Raw genomic sequence first — 26428 nt, 5'->3', positions numbered from 1 at the left:
TCTAAAAAGAAGGTACAATTGTACTCCACAAAGCCCTGGAGGTGAGAGACAAAAGGATGCTTTTTTGTTCCCCAGTATTGCTTGTCATTCCTAGAGTGTATTTCTGCACTGCCATTTATGTGGAGACACCTGCAGTGATTCTAAGCATGGTATCACTGCTGTCGTGCATTAATTTGCTGTGACCCTCCCAGCAAACTTGCACAGACAACAGAGCTGCCTGTAGGACTGCTACTGCAGCCCAACCTCACTGCCTTATGGTCAGCCAACGTAGGCCAATTGCAAAGGGTGTTGAAGATATTTACAAATGCAAAGAATGTTCTTTTCCTGTAGTCTTCCAGGATTGTGCAATTGCACAAAGGTATATTTGATTAGATCTGGGATAATCAGCTTGGAATGGTAAGGATGTTTGACTTCATGTTATGTGTTAAAAGATGTTGTATGTGACGTGCATGTTGGTACACTTTTGGTAGTATATAAACCTCACTTTTGGATGTTCTATTTACTGTTCTATTTACCTGGATTTTCAGATAGGAAGTAACTTGAAATATTTTCCTTTTTTAGCAGATACAATATAGAATTACAATGTACTCCGATGCTCTCAGTGAAGTACGTGGAACTGAAATGTCAGATTTTCAGCATATTTAAACATTCTCATTACTATCATAATTTTAAAGTGATCAAAAAAGAAAACAAACCCCAAATAGGTTTTATACATGCTTCCTATAGGACCATGCTCAGATCTTTTCCTTTCAACGCTGAAAGTAAGAACCAGCATCCAAGTTCCATCAAACTTGATGCAAGTGTGAACTGCAATGTTGCAAATACTGTAAAAATGAGTGTTGTAGTAGAAATGCTGGCAGGTTCATTTTGAGAACACTGCTTTCCTCTTGCAAGCAAAATAACAAGCAAACTTATTTTGGAATACGCTCATGGTTCTCTTTGAGAATAAATGAGAAAGTCGTACAAACAAACACGAGATAAGTGAAAAATGGCTGTTGCTGCGCGAGGATGGATGTTTTTGTGTGCAAATTACTAGAATGCAAAGAACAGAACAAACAAGAGGCTTATCCTTGAAGCTTGTTTTTTAAGATTACTGATGTTTTCCTGAGCTGCGTGTGTACAATAGCTGGGTCAGATTGCTGTAGTATTCCAATGTGCATGAATATTAACAGAGAATGTGTTAAATAGAGGCTTTTGGTCACTTTCTCTCTGAATTTCATGTTGGTTACATGGCAAGGCAAAAGGCAAAAGTGAGCGTTCTTAAAGCCTCAGACAATGTTTTGTCATCTTCATTGTTTGATTGAAGTCTAGTCCTTCAAGTAAGTCAAAAGCCAGGTGGTCGGAAAGCATTTATTTAAATGATGAAATGAATGTAGGAACTGTGTTCATAAATAATTAGTCCTTTTTGTTTTCCTTTCGTAGGGAAATTGCTTTTACTAGGCAACTTCATGAGAAAGCTCCTGATCTCCGTTTTTATTATATGGGTTTCTACATTCATTCGTGCCCCAAAATGCGCTACAAGGTAAAGTGTGTTTTTACTTCTTTCCTTTGTGTACAATTATTCAAAGCATTTGACAGTTCTCATAGTAGCATAATATTTTTGTAATTGTCACTTTGGATTTCAAAATAGACTTTACGTGGTTAAATGTGGACACTGGTTACTCTTTAACTTGACTTAGGATTATTTATTTTTTTTAAGTTTAGCCGCATGTGGTATTTATTACAAGTTGGCTTAAAAGCTGTTCACTTGGAGAGATTTTCAAGGCTGTCAGATAATAGTTTGTCATTTGGTTACCTGGGTGCCTCATGTTTACAGTATATTTGGCAACAGACTGAAATTCTCCCTTCTTTGGGTTTGACTGAGTATTTGTGGAACTGTTGCTTAGTGACTGTAGGCAGAGATAGCATGACTTCCTGGGGCTTACTCTGCAGATAAAAACTATGAGCAGCCAGATTGTTAGGAATTTTGGATCAAGTAGCAGAAAGGGTGAGGAGAATCCCAGAATGTTTGGCACAACTAGTCTGTCACCGAATCTCCTTTGTAATCCCTGTTAGCCTCAACTTTGCTTAGACCTATGTGCCCAAGGGTCCAGCTCTTCTGTTTGTTAGATCCCATCTATTCTTTGTAAAGATATCATTGCTTTTTAAATATTGCTGCACAATATCAGAGTAGTGAAAACTGATAGAAATTTGAACGTCTACAAATAATGGTGTATGTTAATAATATGGAAATGTAGAAAGCCAATGAAATCTAGATCAAAAGTTCTTAGCGTTTTCTTTTTTCGTCCTCAAAACATGCTAAAAACCTGCATTTTCAGCATGCTTTCAAATAACCAAAAAGCAGCGATGCTCATTGAAGCGATGGTTGCGAAAGAAAAGCCACAACACTGAAACAAACTGTGAAGTTGAGCAATGAAATGCTTCTGGATAGTGCTATTGCCATTGGTTGAAGTGGTTGGTTGAGCAGAGTGGGGAAGAACTGACTTGGCAGATTAAACAATTCAAGCAACGCCAGCTTGGCTTAGTGGCATTACATGTTGAAGGCCTTGCCCGGTTCTGGTTTAAAGGGATGTTAGAGGCTCCCTTTCCTTAGTGACTTCAGTCTGGGAGAAGGAAAGGCTGTAGGTGTTTCTGAACAGGTGCCATACAAGCAAATTAAGTGGGTCAAAAAGCTAACCGCTGTTTTTTATTTTCTGCTTGTCTTTTTCTCTGCCACTTGTCTGTGCTTGGATGGTTGGGAATGGATGCTAGGGACAGCATCTTTCTATAAGCACTGTGTTCTACGAACACACACGTTACATTTGATTACAGTGACATCACAGGATTTGGGGAATCTAAGGAAATTTTCCTTCAAGCCACTGGTTATGATCAGTAGAAATGCCTAAGCTGACATTTCTATTTGATTTTTTTTTTTTCTAAACAATGCTTCTGACAAAAACACCCAAGTCTGAATACTGGTTTGCACCACACTGTCTTTTGTAGCTCACGTTCATCAGTCTGAATGCTTGTGAAGCTGCTTTTGTTTTTTTTCCTGCTGACAGGGGGTGCGTAAAGAACAGCGACTTGGTGATGTTGATTTAAGGAGTTTGACAGGGTTCCACTTTGCATTAAGTCAGTCTCAGTCTCCTGCACAAGACCTGGCTGAAATAATTGGGGATCTGTGCAACGGACTGTTCTGCTCATTTATGTTATAATCCGAGTGATGAATTAATGCTATCTGCACAAGGACAGAGCAGAATGCTTTAGTTTTAAATACACCACTCCTAGCTTGGAGGTATGGATATCTAGCAGCAAGTGTCAAAGTCTTGTTCTACATGAGTACTTCCTTGGAATGCAAATTGTAGACATCTCCTCTACAATCAGCAGCAGCTGTTGGATGGGTGGCTGCTGCTAAGCATGTCTGGGCAGAGCTCAGCTTGTTTTTGGTGGTCAGCCTGTGACGTTTTCATCTTCTGCTTCTACAAATGATACAGTTTTTGGTGTAAATGGTTTGTGATGTGATGTCCAGTGAAGATCAGAGGCCTGAATGTCATGGAAGAGTTTCCTAAAGGGGGAAGGGATTCCAATGGCTCAAGAATAGGGCTGAGAAATCTTGAATTATCAGCAGCAAGCTAAATGGGTAAAGAGCATCACCCACCACAATGGATCAGACTGGTAATTACACAAGTCTTGAAAAATGAGCTTTCTTTTGACTCCTTGCCTTTCTGTTCCTTTGGTTCCCAAGCAGCTTGCATTTGATTGCAACTGTCATTTTCTGTAATGGCAGAGAGCCAGGGAAATTGCAAGTGGGGAAAGGAATGTATCACAATTTTAGGCTAGTTTTTTTAGTTCCCAGCTCTTCCTAGACTTGTTCCCATCTATGGGTTAATATTTATGTACCAGTGCAATAAAATCTACGTTAAATTGAGACAAAAGGATTTATGTAGTTCTATGAACTATATTAATATGGAAAAATATGATGAAAAACACAAAGCAATGGCTTTATTCCATTTTTTGGGGGAGGGGAATAGATAAGCTACATACAAAATTAAAATGGCTCTCTGTTAAAATTCACGACCTTGTGGTTAAACTCTTCAGGCTTTGTTAGATGTGGCAGTTCTTATGTTGGGAAAAATAGCATTCTGGAAAAACTTCCAGCACTTGTAAGATGCAAAGTCTTTTTCCTAATGCGTTCTGGAGCCTGTGATAAAACTAGAAGCACAAGGAGGTGTTTTATCTTAGGATGATGTTGGACTCAGGATTGCTTCTCAAGTGTTTACATTCTGTATCTAATTTTAAATGTATTTTCAGCTGAAGACGTTTGTTTACAAACAGATTTATAAGATTTCAGAACTAAACCAATGGCCACATCAGAGAGATACTTGAGAGCTTTTGGATTGTTTTTATTGTGCCAAGCTTCTGTCTGATTTATCCCACAATTTTTTCCTGTGGTTCTGTTATTAAACTTGCATTTTTCAGTTGCTTCTGAGCTCACTGTAATGCTAATCTAATTTCTGTTCTTTCCGTCGTAGCTTTTGATACTTTGAGTCTGTTGATGGGTGATACCAGATAGATTTTGTTGAAGTTTGCTACCTGAGTTTCTTTATTTCTGCTTGTGGTTATTTTGTGATTAAAAAAAAAAAAAAGATGCTTTTTCAATGTCAATATTTGCATGCAAATAGTGCAACTGGGGCACCTATTGTCTCTGGGTTTGGCCAACCATCCCCTTGCCCTGATGCTGCTCCATGAAGTCAGTAAATAAATAACATCAGCAAGCTTTGAACAGACCCAGTGCCTCCTTGCCTCGCTATCTGTGTGCTATTTGAAGACCATTCTGTGATTTCAAGTGATGTTTTGACTGAAATCTTTATCCAGACTTGTATGCAGGCCAAAGTAAATGGAATTATTTCAAACAGTCTACTTTGGTATCAAGGCATGGCCAGACTTCAGATAGATGGAATACTAGAAAGGGTTCTGAAATGTCAAAAAAAAAAAAAAAGAAACAAAAGGCTGATTCATCTGTGATTAATCTTTCTTGAACTGAATACCTCAGACTGACTGCGGTCGTAAGTGGTGCCCCTGGAATTTTATAGAGCTCCAGAGCCAATTTCTTTGGCTGATTTTAGGAATTTCAGCATCACTCCTTCCGCAGCAGCGCGATGTAGCAGCAGCCTGCATCTCCAGCTCCCATGTTGGTCTGCCTCCCACCTGGGGCTTTTTCAACCCTTCCTGGCCATTGGAACTCAGTTAACCTTTACAAAAAGCTTGGGTTTCCTGCATAGGCTGAAACATGCAGAGGAAATTGACTGACTACAATGTGTCTCAATACAAACCTCTATCATTTTTGGCTATAAGCACAAGCTGCCACAGTTCTGCCACTGAAATAGCTTTGAAAAGCATCACTTAGAAAAAGCTGGTGTAGGTATAGCTCTGTGCTTGATCTTTTTATTTAGTATGTATTAAAAGCTGCCACCAGCTGTAAGCCTGTTTTTCTCCATGCTGTTATTATTAACAGTGGGAATAGATGATGAATCAAATTAGGGAATTGGACTTGCTCTGCTCAGGTCTGTTCGCACTGGTACTAGTGGCTTCTCCAGGGTTAATTTTGTTGGTTTATAGGAATACCATCCATAGAAATAAATTCAAAATGTGTTTACAGATGGGTCATGCATAGTCAACTAAATATTCTGACGAGGCAGTATTTATTACAGTTTATAAAGTTGTTGTGTGCAATGCTACTTTTTGGTAAAGACTGTAAATACGTAGGTTGAAAAGCTGATGCATACTCATAGAAGGCCATACAGGTTTTGACAGTGCAATAGTTTTGGGGTGGCTTTTTTTTTTTTTGTAAGACTGTTTAAGAACAAACAAGATAACAAAAAGCAAAGACTGAAACATATACTAATAATGATCGTAAAATAATCTGAAAATGATAAAGTGCAGAATGGAGTGAAAAGTCTCCCTGCTTTTCAACAGCATCTACCTTTGGCTTGTTAACATAGTTTTCAGCCATGTTACTTGTACCTTCCTTCCACTTCTTCATGGACATCCTATGTGGTCAGGTTACTGCTCTGTTGGTATCAGCAGCTGAAACCAAGCTCTCACTTTCTTGGAGCCATGAATGTGCTCTGTGTGTTCCTTCTAATGGTTTGGGTTAGTGACTGCAGGGGAAAAAGACCACTCTGAGTTATGACTTGGCTTTTGGCATTCAAACCCAAAGGGATTCTCTAGAACTCCTTTAAAATGGCTGGCCAAGACTTGCAATGGTGTTTCAGATGATGGACTTGGCTGCTAGGGAAGAATTTTAAAGGGATTTCTCTTCAACTGTATGTGTGTTGAATGCTTTTGAAAATCAAATTGCTATAATATTCCTTCAGGATGTAACCAGTGCAAAAAAAACATCTTCTACATCTAAATTACCCAAGGTGTTGACTTGAAGATTGGTGGTCTTTTATGAACCAATATGTCATATGTTGTTATATTCACACAGCAGTGTCCCTTAGAGCTTGCTGTTTCCCTCTTATTTTTTTTATTCATTTGTTGCTTTCTTCCATAAAAGCTTTTTCCTTGCACCTTTCATTGGCCAGAAGACTCCTCCTAGCTGCTTACAGCACGCACAAAGTAAATGGTACTGAGCATGTTGGAGTGACCAGCGATGGGAACATGGGGGGAGGGTGGAAAGTACCATCGGAGGACAAAAACCAGATCATCATAGAATATCCTGAGTTGCAGGGGACCACAGGGATCACATTATGCTAGTGGTGAATACTTTCAAGTATTTCCTCTTGACTTTGGACAGATTTCTCTCCAGGTTGTGAAAACTGGGACAACGGTGGTGTTATGAGCATTGAAAGCCTCTGTTCTGAATAGCAACAGCCATTACTGAGTGCTGACAGTGGATTTTCATTGCAAATAAAATTGCTTAAAAGTAGTGTATCCATTTCCCCGTTGTTTTTTATGTCAGTTCAAGATAATGAATGCAATTACTATTATTATTTCCTCTAAGCTGCTGTGCTCTGTAGGGTATGTAATTGGTAAATGATTATGGCTTTTCCTTCGTGTGTGTGTTGAAGCTGTGCTGAGTTTCACGCAAGATTTGCAGGGCTAAAACCAGTCGGAATCCACTTTACCACTAGAAACAAATGCAGAGCTCAGCCAAGTCTTTGAAGTTAAGAAACTTCAGTTTCCCATTTTTTAAAAATATTTGCAATGAAAACTTTTTTTTGTCAGTTAGAACTCCTCTGGGGAGAAATGCAAAAACATCCCTTTGGCTTTATTATTCTAATTTTGGAAATGTGGATTCCTTTTCAGATGTTTACTTCAAGCTTTAGGTGACTGAAGCATAGCAGGACTCAGGTGCAAGCATGGTGTGTATTCATGGCTGCCTGCCTTGTCTGTGGGCTTCTGTCAGCACAGAATGAAATGGCTGTTGAACCAGGGCTCGGCAGATCTCTGAAACCTTTTTCATTACTGTGCTGTCCCTTGGGGGAATAAACACATGCAGACACTGGGGGTGTACAATATATAAACTTTGGTACTGTATCTGAAGGTCACTTTGCAGAAGACATTTGTACGTGCAGGATGTGGCCTTCCTAAAGTTTTACTTGTACACCTGTAATTCTTATTTGATACGGTTCCAATTACAAAACCATTTCCTCTAATTTAGTAAATTTCTCTTTAATGTTTGTGTGTAACTTTCCTATGCTGGATAAATAAATATTAAAATGCCTTCCTAAACCACTCCATTTGTTATCTTGCAGTTTGTTGCTTGGATCCCCTTACACCATTTTCACACAGTCCTTAAAAACCAACCTACACCAGTTGAAATAAATAAGAAAATACAAACCTAGCTGAAAAATCCCAAGGGAACAAGATCCCATAAAGCTTATTTAAAAGAAATGTTCAAAATCTTTTAAGTAATTCCAAATATGATGTGATTTAAAATACCAACATTAAAATACTGGATAATATTCATTCTATTAATGATTTTAATATCAGTAGTGAGTTCCTATTTCATGTACAATGAGGTCTGTGTATAAATAGATATAAAAACATGTATAGTTTAGATGTTCTGAAGAATAAAAACGTGGTAGAGGTGGTATTAATCACCTATGTGTGTGCATCAGTAGCAATATGTTCTACATGTATCGCTTGCTACATTAGTTTTTTCTATTTGAATTGGTTTTCCTATACTGTTTCATTGATAAATATAATTTTGTTCATTTATATGAGGCCTAAATAAGCAAAAATCTAAGCCCACCTTAACGAAAGCACCCAAGGAAGGATACAGTTTGTTCACTGTAGGCTAATTCTGTACCACCAGATGGTTTTGGAGTTATTAGAGGTAACCTGACTGCCTCTGTCAAAAAGAGCCGCTGAAAAGATTTGTTCAAGATCGTGTTAATAAACCTGACACAAACCATCTTCTGCATGCTAATAGCTGCTGGAAACGTATCATGTCTAATTCATGGCTCTGCACGGTCATAAATTCACTGCTTGTTACTGCCTCGACTGAATTTGAAGGGGGCTTGTTGTGACTTTTAGCAATTAAAGTGAGAACTGTAGACTGTGAAATATATATAGACAAAAGTCATGTGGGTTTTGTTTGTTTTATTTTGTTGTTTTTGGGGTGGGGGAGGGTGGAATAATGTCTTCAGAATTCACATCATTAATTTCTCTTCTTCATCCAAGGAATGAGGTCATGGCTCGTGTTTCAGAATTTTCTATTTGCAATTCTGTAAATCCACTGGTCAGTGCTAGAAAATGTCAGATGCATGTAAGTCTGTGTGCTTTTTGCAAGTCTCTAACAAGTGAGTTAACGAAGTGCTGCTTTGTTGGCTTCGCTGTGTATTTTGTTGACTTAATTATTCTTGGATGCTCTTGAGATGCTGGTTAGCATCCTGAATTTGCTTGGTCTGTCTCTGGCTGTTCCCAAAGATGAGTGAATTTAGCATATGCTGAGGTAGCCACCTGACGATGCCCTGCTGCACAGGGCTGAATGAGTGCAATGCCTTCGTTTCCCACACAGCCACGTCTCTGTGTGAGGCTGCTCAGAGGCAAGTTTTTAAGCTCTGGGCAAAATATCAAAGATGTTCTGTCCTGGAGAACAAACAGCCCTTTAAATCTGTCACTGAAGCCATTGAAACACAGGTCAGCTTTATCTCTGCACCAGGTCTGTTGAACCTGCTGATGCCTGCAATATTGGAATTCACACTGAGTTTGGTTGCTCTTATTGCATTCTTTCTGACTTTTGCTTTTCGCTGATGAAATTTGCTTTAATTAGGCAGTATTGTCAAGAGGAATTTATTTGGTCTGGAAGCCAGGAACTCCTGCTCCTCCTGGCTCTGCTGTATTTCACCTTGTAGTCTTTACAGTAGGAGCTGGCTGACAGGTCAGTTAATCCGCAGATTTTTTTTTCTCCAATTTTACAGGAAAGATTTAATGGTAGATACTCTAATGAGGTCTGGTTTTGCTAAGAGTCAGTATTTTACAGAATTATCACAGTGCGTTTCTCTGAAGTGTTACACTTAATCTAGACAACTATTCTTTATTTTGAATGATTATTTTCTTTGAGTTTGTTTAGCTGCTCACTGTACTGAGTGGAAGTATATTAATGAGGTTCTATTATTTGTTATCTATCCTGATATTACCCACAGTGCTTCTAAGAGTCCAGTTTATAAAAAGCTTTCTGTATTTTTATGACAGTGATTGCTTGTACATCAGCGTTGCTTAGGTATGAACTAGAGTCCCAAATTGCTGTAGAGGGGAATGAGTTGGAACCTGGAAAAAATAGAAAAATGTCAGGGTCCATAAGGAATTTTGTAGTCCTTGCTCCAAGGCAGATCCAATTACACTTGTGTTAACTTTTAGGATGCACTGGGACACGTATCTGCCAAAGGTTTCCTTTGACATGTCTTTATATGTTGGTAGTTATATCCTTATATATTTTTGTGCTTTATCTTTCGTTGAATTATTTGACGTGAACTTCCTGAACAATATTATTTCCAACTGCCCATCCACTCACCAAAATAAACCCCTCAGTTACTTCTAATGTTTTTGCCAAGTTGCATTTTTTAATTCTCTTGCCATTCTTTATGATGTCCACTGGATTATCTTCAGCAGATCCATTTCTTTCCTCTAGAACAATATTTAAAATTAGGTCTTCAAATGCTGAGGACATATGTTATTCACAATGAAGTTAACAATTCTTCTCATATAAGAAGATATATAGACTCTGAAGACAAGGAGGAAAAGATGGGAATTGAGTACGAAATTTCAGAATGGTCTAAATTGGGACTTGTTGAGTTTTTTTGGTGCCAAAGTTGTGGCAGAACGTGAGAGCACAGTGTATACGACCTTGAATCTCACTTCTGTCCTTTCTGTTTTAACTAAGTTTTCTAAGTTCCTGTTTTCTTCATTTAAGAGAGAACATTGCATTAAACAAGATGACAGAGCATCGAGGGAGGGGTTTTATAGTTGTTCCCTACAGGATCTATGGAAATTTTTAGGAGGAGTTTTATAATCTTTATTGCAGTAAGTGCTGAAAGAGGTTGTTCAAACAAAGGAACAAATTAAACTCCAGAGCAAATAACTTTAATACTGGATTGCAGATGACAGTATTTAATTGTTTTCTGGTGTGTTTTTTTTTTCACAATACAAGTATGACCAGTAGAGGAGGAGCTTACTTCATGCTATCCTGATAGCCACCAACCTTTTCCAGTTACGTGTCACTTAAAAATCAATCTGTTTTCTCTTTAATTGAATCCAGGTGGGCCCCCTAGCAGAACGGCCAGTGGAGAAGTTAAACGAAATGAAATTGTTTCAGTACAGGGAGATGTTAATAGTAGTTATTTGCAGTGTTATACGTATAGGATGACTGTGAGATTCTGACTAGAAAGCTTTCAAAGGACCAGATCATCTTTTTTTAATAGCGTGTTATGCTGTTTGCTTCCCTTCCCATTGTCACTCTGAATGAAAATGGTAATTTGAAAATGTTTTCACAAGTAAAACTGAGCTAGAATGACACAAGAAAGGGAATGAAAACGATCCCATTGTTAACTAATTGAAGAAGAATGGGTTCATGGAGCAAAAGTACACAGGAACCAAACGCTTTGTTTGATCCCAACACAAATGCAGTGTTGTTCTATGAATGGACAGAAGAGGAGATGACCTTTTTGTTCCACTAATCTATTGATTTTATTTAAGATACTGAGGCTACTGTTCTGCAGGGCCACTTAGTGCTAATGTGTTCAGTAAAGTTTATTCATCATTTGTGAATGCTTTTTTCTTTTTTTTTTTTTTTTTTACATTCTTTCCATTTTATTTTTTACTGGGTGGCATTGTGTGGCTTGCTATTAATCCTTCTTAATTATCTTCCATTCCCCCTTCCAGAGGGATTGGCAGCCATTTTTGTGTTGCGTTCCATTTGGGAAGACTTGCTGCTCTTTGCATCCTCAGGTCACATCTCCCAGGGGCATTGAAGGATGCTGAGTAAAATGCTGCGTGTGTTTCATGAATTATTTGGTTTTGATAGAGCTTGTTTCGAAAGCCCAGACTGAAGCCTTAGTTTGGAAGATAAATTGGTTTCCTTCACAGAATTTTATCTGGTTCACTGTTTGATGATGGTTTAATGAATTTGTCATCACAAAAACTATTTTCAATCATTAGGTGTTGGTAAAGGAATTCTGTGTGTTAAATGTTTCCATCACACTGATGACTGAATTGGTAGGCCCCAGGCCCCTGTGTTGACAACTCCACCTTCTTATGAGGCTTTGTTTTCACTTTGAACGCTGGGAATGACAAACTGCTAAGGTCAAGCACTTGATGTTCTATTTTCAATACGTCCCGAATTCAATATTTAGGTGTTCATTTAGTATACCCTTGAATTTACCAGCTTTTGGTACTATCAAGACATACGTGGTGTATATGTCTGACTCCAGCCTTCAAACTTGTTTTCTTCTTCTAAGGCAATTATAAAGGAATCAGTTTCCAAACATGTAGCTATGGAAGAAAACTGAAGCGATGGTATTTCAACTCAGATGCTTTGGGGATACATTAATGTTAAGCAGTATGTTTTCCTTAACATGTAAGTGGACATGACCTTTTCACCTGAATTATTGCCACGGAAGCATAATAGCAAATCTGTTCTAACCAGCTAGGAGAATAATGTTGAACTTGAGCAGCTTTATGAAGCCAGAAGCGCACGCATATGCATTTACAGAGCTAGTAGATGCAAAGCCTGTGGGCACAATGACTGCTACAGAATTTGGTACAGTAATTTCATTTTGTTCAATTTTGGGTACTTAAAAATGGACTGACTTGACAAGAAATATTTTGTTTCTAATAAGGGAGAAATAATTTGTTAACATAAGGAGGGATATGAAAGCAAGTCAATGTGAAAAAGAGCATGTTGAAAGAATGCTGTTATTTATTGTAAGGTATGTTTGCAGTTACCATTCCCTGTGAATAACTTGATAAAAATTCAATGCATCAATCTATCTGGACATATTTTTTGTTACTCTAGGATTGTTCTCTGTTCCTCTATTTGGATTCCTTCCTGTTTCTTTTTAGCCCAGTTCTGGAGAGGCTCAAGAGCACTGAGGATACTACAAGTCTTAATTTAGCGTTTCTTGTGGCTACGAATGGAGCTCTGACCTGTTGTTCAGTTTTGAGTCTGAAGATTAAGCATATGAACAGAAGCTTGTACAGGGAGTCATGTCAGCATGGATTTGGCTTTCTGCAGGGCTGGATTGTTTGGTTTGCCCAATATCAGATCAGGTGCGTTTGTGTTCTGTAGGGGGGGCATGGTGCCTAGCTGCTTTGTACCTTTTCATTTGTGGAGACCACAAACATCTCTATGGTGACAAAATGTACTTTTTGGTGATGCAGGTTTGTGTCTCATTGAGGCTGCTCCATTGTTACCAAGAATGCTTCAGTTGGCTTACAGGTGTTGAGATGGGCACAAGGTGAGGCACTAAAGGTGCTGGTGGGGAGCACAGAGAGAACTTTGTGCACAGATGCTCCCCTCTCAGCAAACAAAGCAGCCTTGTTTAACAAAGACTTGACAATCTCAGATGACCTGAAGTTAGAATGCTCATTTCAGGAATGAAAACTTACAGTGAAAATAAACATTTTTATGGGCAACAGAAGAAAGTTCTTTTAAAGAGCGTTTCTTTGGTCTGAATTTCTATACATGTATACTTTTTTTTCCTGTAATGTTACTTACTGTTAAGTTCTAACACATGGTTGGAATACTCTGACAGAGCAAACCTTCTCATTTTTTTGTTTGTGGATGGAAAAGCAGTGTGACACTGTCTGAGAGCGGTGTGTAACTTTGTTATTCCTGATCAAGAGCTGTGGGCACGTAAGCACTGAGATTTAATTCTTTTTCCTTCAGAGTTTTAGTATAATTCACATATTTTTGTGTGCAGTATGAATGCATTAGTTTGATTTTCACAGTGTTACGCAGCCAATATCCCACAAAAAGATATGTTGTACTAATTAACTTTCCTGTGCCATATTCTCTGCCCGTTTGCTCAGAATTCTACAGGTTTTATTTGTAATGCACATGTGTTTTCCCATGGTCAGTTTGACCAAAAATGTGGGGTAGAGCGTAGATTAAAATGCTTCATTTGCAAACATAAAATTGAGGCGCAAGTCATTATTATCAAAACCAAAATTAATCTGCCGTGGCAGCTGTGTGAAGTGCTATCAAAATGTTCAGGCAGAAGCACAGATGAGGCCACTGAAATGTCCATGCAATGATATAGAATGCTAAACCAAATGCATCAGGTTTTGAGACTACTTCTTTTTTCATTAGTCTTGATCAATGTAACAAATCTGTGATGTATGTACACATTCGAGATTTTAAAGTGTTGAAATGTAGATTCTGTTTGAATACTTAGGAAAGCAACTGTCCTAGCTGTTGTATGTGTTTCAGTGTTGAATAGTCAAAGGTTAAGTATCTGTCTCTTATTGGGGTTATTCTTTCTATTGGTGATGTTTCAGAAACAATCCTACCATACGTTAAAGCTCCAAAGTTAAAAAATCCTTTCCAGTTGTGGAATATTGACTCGGGGTATATTTCTTGTTCTTAAATGCATGCAAGCAAGTAGACATCAAAGCTGGAGTGCCAGTTTTTAAAGTTGCATTGTTTTTCAATGTGATATAGTTGCACAGCGCTGTAAATGCTTTTTAAAATCCTGCTTTATGTGCATAGCATAGCTTAATATCTAAAGCCAGCTTCCCTCACCTGAATTCTTAACTGGGAGCCTATTTCAACTCCTTTGAACATCAGCGATCCCCAATTATGAAGAGCTGTCTATTAGTCCTCTGATTTATTATGTCTTCAAATACTGCACAGAGTGAGTCAGTAGCTGGGCATGGAGGTGAAATATGGAATGACTCAGTGCGAGGCGACCAGCAGGCACAGACTTTCCTGGGCACGCCTTGTTTTCTTGCCCTTGGAGCCTTGTCTGGGGAGAATTTTGGCAAGTTCTGTGCATTTCTGGCTGAGCTTTTGGAAACTCCATTAAAGGCAGAAACAGGGTTTTGGGTAAGTCTTGTACAGAGGCATTATTCCCATTGATGATGTGAGTTTGGCCAGCGATAAAAAGCAGAAGTAAGGCTGTGATGGGTGTAGGAGGTAATGCAGAGTGGATCTTATGGGGCACTGAGGGGCTTTGGGGCGGGTGGTTGGGCATGGAGGGTTGGGTCTGGAGCTGGAAGAAGAGAAAACTGTCTGAGGAGAGCAGCTTGAGGGATGTTGGGAAAGATGGGGAAGGCTTGGAGCTGCTGAGCATGAGTGAATGCCAGGGAAAACAGCAGAGGGCTTGGAGGTAACTACAGAACCAGCAGATATAATGAGGAGTTGGGTTTGAGGCCAAACATAAGCACAAAGCATGCTCCAAAGGGTTAGATTTGGAGAAATTCTTGGGCAGGAGGTACTGGGGGACTCTGCACCCAGCAGCAGGAAGGTGAGTTTGCAGGCAAGGGGCTGCAGCTGGGTAAGCTGGAGAGCAGAGCATGTGCAGAAAAGTGAATACTGGTCTTGTTGGAGAATACACATGCTTTTTGTCATATGTAGTCCTTCCGAGTTGTTAATGGCCTTATTGGTTTAAAAGGAGGAAAAAAAAGAGAGAATTGAGTTGAAGTGAATCATGAGGGTCAGGGTTTGGGGCTTAGTCTCTCTTTTGCAAACGTCACAGAAGATTCAAAAGTTGATTTGCATAGTTTTACTTTTTGGCACATCATAATTCCGTTCAGTGGTTTAAAACTAAATAAAAGTTAAAGTTGTGCAGGATGCCTTCACACCTTCTTGTTTTGTACTGGTGAATGTTAATGCAACACACACTGAGACGTGCATGTCCTTCTTTTGATTATTTCACTTTGTGGTAAATATAAGAAAATGTACAAAATTAAGTATTTAATAATTACAAGAAGTAATGTGAGCTCGTGGCAGCTCTTTAAGGGAATGATATGGGATCCCCATGATTGTAATGCTCACCTTTTTTTTTTCTTTTTTTTTTGTCACTTCTCACAGCTGCCAAAATAAACTCCTTTTAAGACAGACTGAAGTCAGCGTAGCTGGTGTGTTTCTAATGGAGCATTCCTCCTGAGGCCCTGTCTTGGGTTTTATCTTTTGTCATAGCTTTTCCTAATCTCTTGTTCCAAGTTTATTGCTAGGGTCTCCTTAAGAATTTTTGCAGCAGATTTAAAGTAAACCAGCTCCATTTCAGTAATCAGATGATTTGTGTTCTGACCATGTATGAGCTTAACTTCTTTTTTTTTTTCCATTGGTTTCCCATAAATTTTCTCTTTAACTATGCTACTTTTTCTAGGATTCTTGAGTAGCTTCCCTGTGGTGGAATATATGATGGTTACTGGCTTCCAGCTTCAGAACTGTGTCCGTGTGGTGCCATCTTTAATTTGACTTGTTCACAGCTGGATGTTTAATGGTGATTTTCAGTAAATATTTACTGTTTTAATTTTTTTTTTTTATTTTGAAATCACAAATACTGGTGGTAGGGTGGGTGGTTGGACTGGATGATCTTGGACGTCTTTTCCAACCTTGATGATTCTGTGAATAATTCCCTTAAGAGTCGTCCACTTCTCAAAAGTAGTGTGAGATTTTGGGGCTACAAGATCAATTTTGGTTACTATGGATAATATTGTTTGGGGAGTACAGCGCATTGTTCTTTGATAACAAAAGGTAGCTGAGCTTCCAAGAGTATATAATTGGGCCCTGAAAGCTCTGATTGCAGAATGAATGCCAAGTTTGGATTAAATCACTCACGTTTTCGTTAGTGTCAGGCAAGCCTTTGCACATGTAATTGTGGATTCTGTGGTTAAATCCAAATTGTTATTTATTCATCAAATTATCCGCAATCCATACATTGGCTGATTGAACTCCTTTTTGAGATAGCCTTCCTTGTAAGTGGATTACTTCTGACGATAAATCTGAAGCATCCAACATCTTTCATGGATAAAATAAAGCTTTGTTCATTCTGTGTGTATTAATCTTGAGGGCTTGTTTGTTCAAAAAGAACATTAAAAACAATATGGCGACTGTGAGGTGGGAGAGAACTGTGCAGGTTGCTTTTTCCCCTTCTTTCTTCCTCCCTTTAGACACACAGGGCACACAGGAGTGACACAGAGGACTGGAAGCACAAATGGATTCAGATGTCCAGCTCAGTCCTGCTGGCTGCAAAAGCAGGGCGCTGGGGGGTTACTCTTCTGGGGTCAGCAAGGACCTTTTCTGTTTGTGCAATGAAGTCAGGGAGCAAGGGTCTGCTGGAGAACTGAGCTGCTGGGATTCCAATGGGGTTGCCTTTCAGTGCAAGGACTGAATTTAATAAACCTGATGCACTCTTTCTCTTGTTGTGCTGCTTAGCTCTAACGGATCGCTGTTGATGATTTGGAATTATTTTGTTTACGTAGTCTGAGAGCTTTGTTTTAAGCAGCTGGGTGGAAATTGAGATGAAGGCAGTTTTAATTCACTTTTAATAAAAGATCAATGAGTTTATTGTGAAGAAATAGGATACAGATGTAAAGTGCACTTGATAAAAGAACTAAATGTGTGTTTAACCTTCCCTTTTTGTTTTTTCAGTGCTACTGGTGCTTGACCTTTTTTTGTTTTCCAGACTATTCTCTTTCTTGGTAGTTTTACATTTTAAGTTCTACTTAGACTACAAAAACAAACTCTGCTGATGTTTTCCATCTCAAATGCTTACCAAATCCCTCCGATTTTACAAAATATTCAGAAAGTAATCTCCAGACTTAAGTCTCATTAAAACCTTTGCCCTTCCTGTGGGACAAAAGTTCAGAGAAGTTCTGGTTGATTTTGATTTGGAAACAGTAAAACAAAAAATATCACGGTGTGAAGTATTAATTTAAGCTTGGCAGCTTCACTGTAAAATATGTTTCCAGAAGTTTCCAATTAAAATGCAGCATATCTAGTAGTATGAGGGGGGAAAGCACCTTAAGGGTTTTTTTTGTTTATATGAGGGAAAGTGCCCCAGACTTCTCAGAAAGTGAAGTCTTATAGCTATTTTTATTAAGTAGATGGTTGTGTTTATATTGCAATGAGTTGATTTGGTAGGAGAAACCACATACTCAGGATTTCCTTAGCTATACTACTTTTTAATCAAGTACTGTTGATCTTTTTAACCAAGTTATTTGACAGATGCTTCTATCTGTGTGTCTGTCCCCCACCCGTGCCCCTTTCCTTATATTTCAAGGAACATAAAGCAAAATTAGAGAGATCAGACTGCTGAGAAGGACTGAATGTATGGACCGGCCTATGTTAGAGGAATGAGTAGAAAAATTCATGTCCTTTTAGAGTTGTGTATCTGCAAGATCATGGGAGGCACTCTGAAAACGTGCTGATTGGACATGCATGTATATCGCAGCGGTAGTAATGGTCATTGAGGGAAATTACAGCTCAAAGGCTGCAGTAATCAAAAGCAGTTGTTCAGGGTTAGGAAATGGCTGTCCAAACTCATTGTTTCCAAAGTCAGCTAGTTATGGAAGCATCCGTATAGCAAACTGTTGGACATATGTGCAGTTGTATCTTGACGGAGTGCATTTTATCGGCAGGTGGTTACTGGGTTTCCAAAGCTGAACCAGAAGAGAAGTGCTATGGGATGGTCTGCAAGGTGGTTGTTTTTGTTGAAAACCTTGTAGGTGAATATTTCCAGGATGGTTTGGGCAGTACAAACAGTGCTATGGGGACTTCTATACTGTGAGACAAAAGAAAGTGAAATGTTTTCAGTTGTGGCTTTTTTACTGTAGTCTGACTTTTGAAATGTACACTAATTCAATCTGAAGCCAAAAATAAATATTTGAAAAGCAAATTCCGAAAATCCTGACAAAGTTCTACTGTGATAATAGCTCTGCAGTAGGATATCCCCTTTCTCTTATTGATGTACGTTGGGTGTCCACTGCAAACTGGTGGTATTAAGAGTAAGAAGGAATATGAATAGATGAATAGTACTCTTGTAGACAGGGCTTTTTTAGACAATGTAAATATTTGAGTCCATAATGATATTGAAGTGTGCCTTTTTCTTGAATACAGGCCCTCCTGTACATGACATCTAATCTGGCTGGATTCTCAGGTGGAAATTTTTCACAGCCTAGGAATAAGAGGATAAGGGAAGAAAAGAGATCGATCTATTATCGTTTACTTTCATACTGAGTTTTTAACATTTTTAAGAAGAAAACAAATTGGTTGCAATCACTTGAGGAATGGGAAAAAAAGGAGTGGAAGCCCTTAGAAATCACTCCATTTGATTTAGCGGTTTCCGTGGATTGCCTTTTTAATTATGTCAATATAAAGAGTGCCAACACTTGACTGGAAAACTCACCCTTGTGCGTCCCTGGGTTCCCACTTCCTCCGCTGAATGATTCATGGGATGTGGGTTTAACTGGTAGAGGAAATAAAATACCTTTAAGGGAGAAAAAAATCTTACCTCTATCATGTTTGGAAACAGCTTTTAAAAGCAAGCAAGGATACTGAAGAGCACCAATGGTTTGTTTAACTTTTAGCTCTAACTATTTTATGTCTCTGAGAGCTCTCTGTGTCATCGCCTCCGTGTCATGCATCTTCAGGGAAACTCATTGACAAAATTCTAAATTTGAGGGAAGAGGAAACCTCAGAACTGTTTACTTGTTTTTGCCACCTAAGTTAGGTATTATGATCCCCCAAATAAATACTGAATTTTCAGTGATGGATTTGGGGGTTGGAACTAGTTGGCACTGCTGAAATGTACCCACCCACTCCTCACTGTGCTCACACCTGCTGCTTGGTCTCCATACGCATTTGGTGAGCATCGGTGAATGTCAATGGGTGCCTTTTTTCCACGTTTAGGAATTCAGTTCCACACCTTTGCTCCTTACACGCTTCCACGTCAGATGCCATTGCATCAGACTGCCCCTCTGGTGCCATCTGCCAACCACTGCCACACCACCACCATCCGCCCCTGACATTGTGGGCCAAGGTACTAAGATGGGAGGCATTGCTTCTGGATCGGCCATCGTAATTTACTGTCTAGTGGCAAGATCTTGTAGAAAGGCAGTAAGTGAGCAGTGTGTGTATGTAGGAGCCTATCCGTGCTTGCAGGAGACGTGTCTCCACCATCCTGTGCTTGTGCTTTGGTGGCTGTTCTGAGATGCTTGCTTGCCTATTTCTACCTCTGGCCAACTGAGAAAATGTCTTTAAATCCACAAGTAACTATGCTTAATTTTTTTGCCTGTTAAAGGGACTACTTTTTCCCTAATCCTTAATTTGTTTCGTCTGAATAATAGTGTCTAAGCACGTTCTTTAGGCATTGCATTCCCATCTCTTTCAACTGTTTAGATAGTGTAACAGTTCAATGCCAGTTCCATTCTCCAGTTTAGAGAATTTTCTAATGCCATGAAGTTTAAGCTTTTCTGTGGAACTGAAGGAATATTGTTTTCACTTCAGATAGAAATGGGAACAAAACTACTCTTTTATTCATGTGGACAGTTGTGACTTCTATCAGACATAACATTTGTATTTCTGACTCAACAATTTAAACTTGATAGGACATAAATAATGAAAAGGTTCATTCTTTTACTCTAAATATTGTCGGGAGTTGAATAGAAAGAGAATTAAAAGAAGCTGGAATCTCTGCAGACATCCAGAAAATGGCCCCCAAAACCACGTGTTGTTGCACTGGGATGGATCTATAAAGGAACAGCAGAGTTTGTGAATGTGTCTTTTTACAGAATTATGTTCATTGATGTTGGAAAAAAAAAAAAAAAAAATCAACAATTAGTCTTTAGTACTTGGCAAAAATATGAATTTTTCTTTCCAAACTCATCATCATTACCTATTTAATTCAAATGAAGAAATCTTAATTGCATTGAGGGCAGTATGATGAAATCCGTAGATGTTTGCAATCTATTTACCGTATATCTGTTTTTCCAAGCTGATATATGTAGTGAATTTCCAGCTTGAAAATTAATTAAATATTGCCACGTATGGCTATGGGGACTGAGAGTAAATGGATTAAATGAATAATGGCTCCAAGATAGATCTTTGTTTTAAGTTATAGGCCAGTGAATAATCTTATTTTAAATAATGAAAAAAAAAAAAATAAGGTTATTATTCCTGAGGTGGTGATTTTCTGTGTAGCAGAAGGGAAAATAAATATCACTGTTTAGTTTTGGGGAATGTCTGCAAAGAATATCTTTTAAATAAATAAAATAGTAGAATTTCATAATGATTACCTGTAAACTATTCCAGGAGAAATTCCATGCATTGACAAGACGGTATTGCTATTTAATGTTCAATGAACAAAATGCTCTCACTAATGCAGTAAAAATAAAATCCTACTTACTGTGAAGTGTACTTTTTTATTGAAAAAGGTTGGGTTTTTTTTTTTTGTCGCTGTTACTTTGCTAGAATGAAGAACATTTGAGACAAGCTGCTTTCTGAGGTGCTGAGTTTTTTAGTGTCAGCACCAGCTCAACAGATCACTAGAGGATAACTTAAACACAGAGTTTCAGTAAGGAGAGCCAAAATTTCTCGAGTTCATCTTGGATAACATAAAATATACTGTGTTAATTTTATTTTTTTTCAAGTGCCAAGGTTAAGTCTGTATTCCTGAGCTAATGCAGAAATTACTAAAGGAATAAGCTTGTGTTTACAGTGAAGCTGTTTCTTACTCAGTTTGTTTAGGTTAGATTAAAACCATTCCTTGCTTATAGGAAAGTCTGGAAACGTGTAGCCAGACTGTATTTGTGCAACTGATCTGACTCTTCTTTTTCTCCTTTCCTCCTTCGTAGGGTCAGTATAGACCCTCTGACTTGCTGTGTCCAGAGACGTACGTTTGGACCCCTATTGAGCAATGTCTCCCACTGCTCGAGCTGTCCAAATACTCTCGTTTCAACCAGGATGCAAAAGCAGGTAAGGACACAAGTAATGATAAATGATGTAAATTGTCTCTCTCATATTTACTGCATACTGGTATCGTTTGCTTCTGAAAAGCTATAGAAATGTTGCCTTTAAGGGGGAAGAAAGTCTAAAATTCACAACTTCTGCGAGCATTATCAAGGAGATTGTTTTATTTCTGAACACATGCAACGTTTTAAATCCATTCTGTTTTACAGGTAGTATGTAATTCAGAATTGACATTTTGGTGTTTTTCAGGTAATTTTGTATGCTATTTTGTGAACAAAAACAAATGTTTATTCCTTCCTTAGATTCTAGTCTGATGAGCTCATAAAGAGGCAAAGTTAGAATCAGTGCAGGAAAGTGAAAGTGAAGCATAAAGGCATCAGGTGTATAGAAACAAACTGCTACTTTAGCTTTTCAATCTAGATGAAATTGTGAAGAATACAACAGTAAAAACACCTCAAGCATCTTGAATTACATGGAACATACGATGTACATTCTGTAAAATAATTACTTACTGATTTGCATTGAAAGGTCAAAATTATTTTTTAAAAATCAGGTCAGATACACTGCTAGACACAGATAATAATTTAAAGTTTGGGTACAATTTATATGGGGTGTTACAAATAGAGAAGGACTGCAGGTAGCCATGTGATGTGGTGGGAAATAGCCTTGGGAATATGGAATATGGTTGGATGCACTTTGGAAAGAAACAAACACATAACCATTAGAGAGCTCTGTGTTAAAGGTACATCATATCATCATCAACCAGATATGTCATTAGATTGGTGAAAGGAAATAGGAAAAGAGAATGAGAGGTAAAATGAGGAACGGTTTTGGAGGCTCGTGAAGTTAAAGATATTTTTGTTATGCAGAAGGAAAAGAAGTGTATTCATTTAAGATTGACAACTAAATTACTCTGCCTTTGACAATGTTAACCCCATAGAAGCAAAGGGGTATCATCTTCTCAATTCTGTGAAATTCCTGTGGGATACCAGGCTTTTAGAAACTGCAGGGTATAAAACATTGCATCGTTATCAGCACAAAATATCTCACTCCAGACATTACTGGAGCTGTGACTTACGTCCCGTGGTTAAAGGAAATTAAAACATAGCTACGTGTTGAAGTGTGTTGGGCCTGCTGAGAGCTTAGCCATTTGAGGTTTAAAGATTTGCTAGCTTTAAGGAAGTTATTTCTCAACAGCAGAATCAGTTTCCTCCTCCTTTTCTTTTCTCTCCACAACAGTCAGCAATATGAGTTTAATTAAGTTAGAACAAATTACAAAATGAGCAATAGAAACGATGATGTGCTTTATTCCTTGTGAATAGCTTTCTATAACACAGCCCTCAGTTATGTCAGTTAAGTAGGTCATGATTTATCAGCACTGGGACTTCCTACTTACAAACTGAGGGCGATAACCAGACCCACTAAACAACTGGGAGGAATGGTGCGGCTTGCACTGTTGCCCAAGGCGATAAAACAGTCACTGCAAATGGTCATCTTTTAGTATGGTCTGTAAGGCCAGGAGATTTCTGAAACCTCACACCAGTTTGTTCATCATATTTGGCAGTTTTCAAACTCCTTTACCCCTCCCATAAAAAAAAAAAGAGATAGCTAATAAATGTGCTAGTTGCAGGTTATGAAAGTGCTACTTCAGGAGAGAGTGCTGCACGCTCTGACCTGCCAAGCCTCTGTGATGGGAGGAGAGTTGCTGAGTATTCATGCCTGTTACCCCTCAGTGCTCTTTGCTATTATCAGGTATTTGTTCCCTTTTCTGAAGAAGCCTGAGATATTCACAGAAAATAGTAGAAATTTTCTGAAGTATTAAGAAATATCATTATTTATGAAGGATTGTGCCTGTTTGACATTATTTGGTTGTCCCATGCTTCAGTGTTTTCAAATGGTTTTGAAGTATTGTTTTCCGTGTCCTTGTCTGACGTCTAATACTTTTGTTAGCAGTTGGAGAATGAAGAGAGGAGAGGCGAACTGAACAAAGTTGTTAACACTTTGTACCTCAGAGATGAGTCTAGAAAAGTATCTAGAGGTTAATAACTGAATAAAGCAACCACAGACACTGTAATAATTCACCTTTTTATTACTTAGGGTGGTAAATCATGGGTGCCCAGCAGCTGAAATAGATCCAGCTCTTGACTTCTGGCCAGTGTGCTGAGATTCAGCCTTACTTAACCTGAAAGCACTCCAGTCACACAGACAAAATGATGAGCTGTGCCAGCAAACTCTCAGATTTTATATTTTAATAAACCATGCTGGTAGCCTCTTTATGTGCAGTTCCTGGCTTGTATTGGAAAACACCAGTGACTTTAGGGGGGAAAAAAACTGCATAGCAATGATAAAAACGTTTGTGGTTAAAAGGTCATACCTTTTGTCAAATGTTCTTGCTTTTCTAAATTACCAGTTTTACCTACATTACACATGCCTTATGCTGAACAGATTTTTTTATTTCTGTTGCCTGGCATCATCTTGTAAATGAAAGAGGTTTATGAAGGTTCTGATGTGTTTATTATTAAGCAGCAACAAGTCATTTACATACAAATAAATCACTAGTTATTGAGGCAGGGCAGTAACTGAGGGTTTGGACAGTGATGATCTCTGAAAATAGAGGCTATGCTAAACTGCATTTTCTTGAGGTGATGTACAGGCCACGTGCTCCTACTTTGTAAGAAAGAAATAAATATGAAACAGAGCTGCCAATACTGATGGAGTTGTATTGAAGAAAGTAGAAATGAATTCAAGATTATTCTGCAGGAAAGTACTTGTCTGAATTTTGGACACTAGTTTCAATGTGTTGTCCAAGTCACAGACATTTGATAGTGTGGCCATGGTCAGCCTTTCATGCTGGTCCACTACCTCTTTGCAGAACTGGTCTTCAGGGTTTTACTTCATTGGTACTTTCACTAGCAGTTATGCCTATGGAATAAGTACAGTATGAAAAGTATTACAGATAATTTACTTGGTATCTCAACATACTTCTATCCTTCTGCTTCCCATTTTTCTGAATCTAACCCACTGACATCTTTTCAAACATCTGTTGAGAATTTTGGTTTGTTGCGCCTGAGACAAGACTGTGAAAGTAGTTTTTTGTGAAGTAAAATCTTCACGATAATCTGCTTTGGGGATGGTAATTAAATTACTGGGAATGTGCATATCTTTCTTCCTATCACCACTGGACTGTCAACACCTTCAAGAAGCAACTCCAGATAAGGATAGATCCAGTCTTGGTGTAATGTAGTGGTTTCAAAGCCTTCAGTGTGTCCTGTAACTGGGGTGTGTGTGTACAAACCACTGTAAGCAGGGTAGTTTGTTTTTTGCTTTTTCCACAGAAGTGAAAGGCAGTATTTGGTCAGGGTCGATGGGCAGGGCCCACAGAAGTCTCACTTGTAATCTGCTTCCCACCTTCTGTGCTCAGTACTTGGAGCAAAGTCTATGAGTAGTGCAGATCAAAAATGATTTTCTATCTGGACAGGTTTGCTTACTGATATTAATAATTGTTTAGCTAGTACACATCTGTTCAGTGTCCTGTATAACCAACTAATAATAGAACAAAATCAAAATGCAGATGTAATACATTAATTAAAACCCAAGCCCTTTTTTAGTATTGAAACACACACGTGGCAGAGACACAGACACCTCTACGTAGGCTTTGCAAATTCATGGACAGAAGCCATTCTGCTCCAGAGAGTATAGACTAACACAAAACACCATGGGTGCTAAAAGGTGGTATTATGAAACGGAGAAACAACTCCAGTTTTTGTGGTGGATCTTTCCCACATATTGCAGAACTGTTAACTCCATTTTCTTTGCTATGTACAAAATTGAAGTTTTAATAGATTTGCTGCATTGTTCTGCTGCATGTAATAAGTTAGAGCAGTAAAAGGCAAACAACATTCCAGAGATTTAACAACTTCAGAATCCTGATCCTCTTGATTATGCATATTAATGTTTCTTGAGAGGAACTGGGAGGGTTATTAGTTCATTAGTAAATAAAACTTAAAGCTCTTACCCAGAAATCTGCAGGCTTGGATTATACAACAGCGTATTTATTTTAAATATGCATTTGTATACATAACATTTTCACTAGAAAAATAATCTGTTGCAACTATTTCAATAACCTTGGTGTCTAGTGCCAACTTTCAACACATTTCATTTACAGTTTAGCTACTATTCTTTGCTAATGAAAAGGACTTATTTCAAACATGTTTTGCATTTATTGCATCTATGAACACTATTTTTTTTTTTTTGCTGGTTGTTCACTTCTGATGGCTGAGGTCATTGGTCAAGTAATGTAGTGTCACACCTTTAAATCTCATCAGCTGAATTAATACAAATGCCAGCATGCATTAATGTTCATAAGCATCGTGTAGTACAGATTAATGAATAAGAGGATTGATGCATTAAAGTTCTTGAGATTATGAAAATGTGGTCACAGATATCACACATGGAAAACTTTAAGGCAGTTGTTTAGAACTGTGCCTTCATCTGCTTTGTGGAGAAACTGCTGGTCTCCTCAAAAGAACATCCATTAAAGTTATGGTGCATGAAAACATTTCAGTAAATTCTTTTAGATTAATAACTAAATTATTCCCAATAACTAACTCTTTGCTTTCTCATGACAGCAATAGGCAATGTAGACAGTGCCAATAAGGTGTAGCCAGGCAAATTTTCACTCTTTTTTTTACTGTAGTTGGATTAAATTGCAATGGCTGGTGTGGGGTTTTAGTCTAATATGCAAAAATACACTCAAATACTCCAGTGATTCTGTAGTAAAAAGGTAAAGAACTTTATTCACTTGGTTAATCTGTGATACTAAACAGCTGGCTCTGCAGCTTTGAAAATGGTTCAGAACCATTTATGCATCAGAAGCAGTGCATGACTTGGACTAAGCATTGGAAGTTAGAGTGAATCGTCAGCTCTGCAGTATCACAAAACAATTCCAAGAAAGAAAGGACTTTAAATTGTAATTTGAAGTACAATTGCACTATGAACTCCATTTAGTGTTGTTAACAAATCTCA

At 38.3% G+C, this 26428-nt stretch overlaps 1 protein-coding gene across 4 annotated transcripts in view; it reads left to right on the top strand.

The window, feature by feature from the left end:
* Positions 1 to 26428, top strand: part of ATE1 (arginyltransferase 1) — a 69447-nt gene that overhangs the window by 32745 nt on the left and 10274 nt on the right. For all 4 annotated transcript variants that reach the window (XM_085229465.1, XM_085229466.1, XM_085229464.1 and 1 more), the window contains 2 exons: positions 1423 to 1522; positions 21289 to 21409. In XM_085229465.1, the coding sequence (XP_085085591.1) occupies positions 1423 to 1522; positions 21289 to 21409 (221 nt within the window). The remainder of the gene's footprint in view (positions 1 to 1422; positions 1523 to 21288; positions 21410 to 26428) is intronic.

Source organism: Meleagris gallopavo, chromosome 8 (genome assembly GCF_905368555.1).
Source record: "Meleagris gallopavo chromosome 8, MGAL_WU_HG_1.1, whole genome shotgun sequence".
Taxonomy (NCBI): domain Eukaryota; kingdom Metazoa; phylum Chordata; class Aves; order Galliformes; family Phasianidae; genus Meleagris; species Meleagris gallopavo.
The sequence above is the reverse complement of the archived record's forward strand: the minus strand, read 5'-3'. Positions and strand labels throughout refer to the sequence as shown.